The sequence below is a fragment of the Lolium rigidum genome, chromosome 5 (assembly GCF_022539505.1).
Source record: "Lolium rigidum isolate FL_2022 chromosome 5, APGP_CSIRO_Lrig_0.1, whole genome shotgun sequence".
NCBI classification, from domain to species: Eukaryota; Viridiplantae; Streptophyta; class Magnoliopsida; order Poales; family Poaceae; genus Lolium; species Lolium rigidum.
In genome coordinates this window covers 158,417,570-158,421,519 of record NC_061512.1, presented here as the reverse complement: position 1 = coordinate 158,421,519, position 3,950 = coordinate 158,417,570, and the positions used below count along the sequence as shown (strand labels likewise).

General features: G+C 46.1%; 1 protein-coding gene across 4 annotated transcripts; it reads left to right on the top strand.

Moving 5' to 3' along the window:
* The first annotated feature begins 2,110 nt into the window (after positions 1-2,110).
* LOC124657710 lies at positions 2,111-3,943 on the top strand. Of its 4 annotated transcripts, none has more exons than XR_006988808.1 (4): positions 2,111-2,289; positions 2,518-2,576; positions 2,695-2,803; positions 3,286-3,943. XR_006988808.1 is itself a non-coding variant. In XM_047196224.1 (4 exons), exons 1-4 carry the CDS (start codon positions 2,161-2,163, stop codon positions 3,328-3,330), a joined length of 324 nt encoding a protein of 107 aa, XP_047052180.1. In that variant the 5' UTR covers positions 2,111-2,160; the 3' UTR covers positions 3,331-3,943. The 4 variants fall into 4 exon arrangements, 2 of the variants coding, with proteins under 2 accessions (XP_047052180.1, XP_047052179.1); XM_047196224.1 differs by having other exon boundaries at positions 2,713-2,803; XR_006988807.1 differs by having other exon boundaries at positions 2,695-3,943.
* Positions 3,944-3,950: the final 7 nt, after the last annotated feature.

Below are 3,950 nucleotides of genomic sequence, written 5' to 3'. Positions count from 1 at the left end.
CGACAACGACGTCCTGCTTGTCGCGCTCGTCGGGCTCGTCCTTCACCATGCCGCTTGGCCCAGCCTCGCCGTCGTCGGTGAGGTCCACGAGCGGCTTCCCAGAGTCACGGATGGACATGGTGATCGCCGCGTCGAGGTCGCCCCTCCAGGCGTCCTTGTCGTTCAACGATGCCAAGGACGCCGCTCGCAAGCCAGGGCGGTCCTCGGGGTCATCGCTGCTGGCGATGAGACGTTCTTGCCGCTTGTACTCCGCCAACAGCGCCGCCTTACCGGCTGCCTCGTCGTCCTACTCCTCCTTTACCTCCGGCTTCGGGATGAGGAGGGCACCTCCGGCGCGCCAGTGCTGCTGCCGGCTAACGCTATTGCCGCCGCGCCTCGGATTACGGGCGGCGTCGCGAACTCCGGCTCCTCCTTCACCTCGCGCAAGGAGGATCCGCAAACCCGAGGGTTGGAGCGGGCCGCCTAGCGATGGTGCAAGCAGCAAAGGCAGTGGCGAGGGACCAAACTTGCTATGACGACAACATGGAGGTTGCATTGCTGGCGGAGGGAGCTCGCAGGCGCACTAGGGGTGGGAGGAGGGGGCCCATGACCGTGATATGCGGAAGATCGTGTCCACGGCTAGTTTCCAACGCCGCACGCGCATCAGGAGCTCGAGGTTTGGGACTCGCGTCGGATCCTCGACAATATCGAGCCCTCTTTCCACACCGACACAGGATGCCGCTCGATGCGACACTTGGACATCCACCCTAACTAGTTTTTTTTTTTGAATCAATGACGGGCGAGACTGGGGCAAAAGCAGGATGACACTCTGAGAGCTACGGTTCGTTTACATATTATAAGTTTCGGAAAAATTTGAATTAATTTTTTTGCATGTACATATTATATTAATACTTACTCGTGCCAGTTCTCATGTGTAAATCCAATCCTTATAGTGTTATTTGTATATTTTTTCAGATTTATATAAGTGAGATACAATCATATGTTTTCTGGGGAATTGGCACTTGTAAGCTACATGTAAATATTTATTTTATATTTTTAAAGAACTTTAAATAACGATTTTTTAAAATTTAAATAAACAGGTACGTTTGCACCTATTTTTCACTAGCTATTTCGGGAAAGCCTACAACTATTTTAGAGATGTTTACACTCGTGTCACTCAGTGGAGAGGGTCTATCTTGATAGGAGAATAGACCAGGTCTTTTCTTCCAGATCCCAAGTCAGAGTTTCAGCCCAAAGCTAAACCGCTCTTTGCGTGCGTGTGATGAGTTGGATCGTACAAAAATCGTACGAAATTTGTCGTGTGTATAGCAGCCAGTGCTAGTAGTATTAACTAGGATCCAAATGATGAGTAGTAGTACTACTACTTGTGAGCTGATCACGCGGGAGACGAAAAATTAGGATCCAAATGATGAGTAGTATACATGGAGGTTGGATGCATTACTAGCTAGCCATAAATTAGGACCAGTTTAAAAAATGAAGCTAGTGCATTTTCACGGGTGCACACGTAATCTCCAAAAGCCTGCCCGCTCGCGCGCGTAATTATACACTATATAAAAGTTGAACGGTTTAGCGTTTCCTAATTAATTGGGGCAGGATCAGGGCACTGTAGATGGACAAATTATCTCTTCTTTCCTTCAGCCGTTGCTGGACACGTACTCTCCTTTTCTATGGCCCAATTGATTTACTTGACCGGTTACAAATTTTTTGTGTGGATGGGCAACCGGTTACCGGTTGTAGATCTAACAGACTGGCTTCATCACCGTGTGTTGCCACGTACTCCAGTTAGTTTCGGTCAAAGAGGTGCCACGATCGAGCATATCCACTTCGCCCCAACATCTCCCTTTTTCTCTCTTCTGTCATCTTCGTATCTATTGCCGCCGTCATCATCCTCCCCTTGGCCCGGCGCCCACCTTCTCATGGGCAACAGCTGCCCTACTACTGCCGGTGTGGTTTCCCGCGTCGCCGGCCGTCCCCAGATACCAACGCCTCATGTTGCTTCCGCATGATTCGAGGCGGCCAGATTGGAGTCGTGCCGAGCTCCGCCACGGTGTCCGGCTCCGGCGAGCACGAGTGGTGGGCGGCACCCCGAGCGAGGCCCAGTGGCTGCCTCTGCTCCTCTAGGCAGCCTCCACTCCCTCTCATGTCGCCCTACCGTCATCCATGCCTTCCAGCGGTATCCTGCCTCTCCAGGGTGCCTTCCTCGCCGCTCTTCAGCAATTTGCCGTGCTGACTCGCCACATCCAGGCCTATCCGTCATGCTGGGAGGATTTGGGGATAGGGGCTGCGGAGGTAAGGGTCGCCAATGGTTAGGATGCCTGCTGCCCAAGCGTGATGCCCACCAATCTGGCTCGGTTGCTAGATTTTTATCCTCTCTCCAGCGTGCTCTCAAATTGAAGCAGGGGGCCCTGCAAAAATAAATTACAATAACCATCCGTGTCTTCTTTTTATGCATCAGTTAAAAGTCTAACTATATTGCAAAATTGATACAACGTGTTTTTTACGTTGTTGCTTCTGCAGGTTCTGAAAGTTGCCTTCATGGATTTAGAGTTTCTAATGTGTGACTTTCCAGTTCTCAGGTAACTACAAAGTTTGGTGTGATCAGTATCACCTGATGATTTGGTTTGTTTCATTGTTGTGCGTCTTTGAGGCGAGCACTTGCATTTGATTTTGTAATTCTGAATATGAATGGGGCAGACCAACATGATCCACCAGGGCATCCCTGCTGGTGCTATGGGAGAGGCCAGATTGCCGGGTTGTCAGTCCAGTAGATCGCTCCGGAGGACAGGTCAGAATTCAGAAAGAGGTACTTCCACGTTACGATGAGGGCCAGGATCGCTTTCTAGAGCTATGCATCATATTTGTTGGATTTTCTATTCTTTCTTCAGTTTGTGCAGTCAAACGGATACTTATCCGGTAAACAACACACATGTTAACTCTAAGGGAGTACCACTGTCCTAAATTTTTATGCAAATCTGAATAAAACGTATGCTTTCCCTTTATCTAAAATAATCTCACAACTGTGCTGAAAATAAAATGGTGTTAGTGCATTATTGTGGTTGGATCTTCTGTACCTAATTACAGTATTGGTGAAGTAAAAAGACGAACTTTAGTTATAATCTAGCTTACTAGATACTTACTTTTTTTCCTCAAAATCAACCTATGCATATCCTGATATGCCATTTGGTATATATTTTTTTTAGCAATATTATGTTATCCGAGCTTAATTTTCCACGTTTGCCATAAACCTAGCCATCTGGTTTTTAGTGACTGATACACATTTGACAGGGGCCATTGTGTTCCTGCGTTGAGGCAGGTTTCCATCTGATGTGATCAACCAATCATTGCATCTTATTCAGTGAGGTCTCTCATTTAGTATGGTACAGTTTTCTTTTCTGGTTCTTTTAATTTTGGCCACTTCATTGTTAGTTCAATGTTTTGTCTTTAGATTTTTTTTTACTGATTCTCTGTTAGTACATTTCCATATATGAAAACATGAAATCTGAGACATGAAACATGCAAACTGAAACTATGTTATGCTTACTTCTCTTTTGCTCTAGATTTTTGTAGCTCCAATGCTCTAAATATTATTATTCCTAAATTAGGATGGTCGACCCCTCTCTGTTAAGCTATTGCATAAGCTGGTCTGATATATTTTTACATTTCATGCTGGAATTTATACTTTTGCAGGAAGCATAGGAAATTAGAAATATTACACGACACTGAAGCATTCATAGAATGATCTTTTTTTATTTATTATAGCCATGTCCGAGATAAAATTCATTGTTCTCATTACCATCTTCCATTTTAATTACCATGGAGTCTGTCCTCAATTTATCTTGACGTTTTTCTTACTCAGTACATGTGGGTTTCACTGATAGTAAACACTCACTATTGGCGCTTGGTTTTGATAACAGCAGCCATACCTTAGGTTCTGCTTCGAGAATAGTTGA

Bases quoted from the DNA above. Each gene is read 5' to 3' on its own strand.
- LOC124657710 (XM_047196223.1), top strand. From the start codon at position 2,161: ATGCCTTCCAGCGGTATCCTGCCTCTCCAGGGTGCCTTCCTCGCCGCT. The intron at 2,290-2,517 runs GTAAGGGTCGCC...TTGCTTCTGCAG, and splicing joins TGGGGATAGGGGCTGCGGAG to GTTCTGAAAGTTGCCTTCAT. The intron at 2,577-2,712 runs GTAACTACAAAG...ATGATCCACCAG, and splicing joins TGTGACTTTCCAGTTCTCAG to GGCATCCCTGCTGGTGCTAT.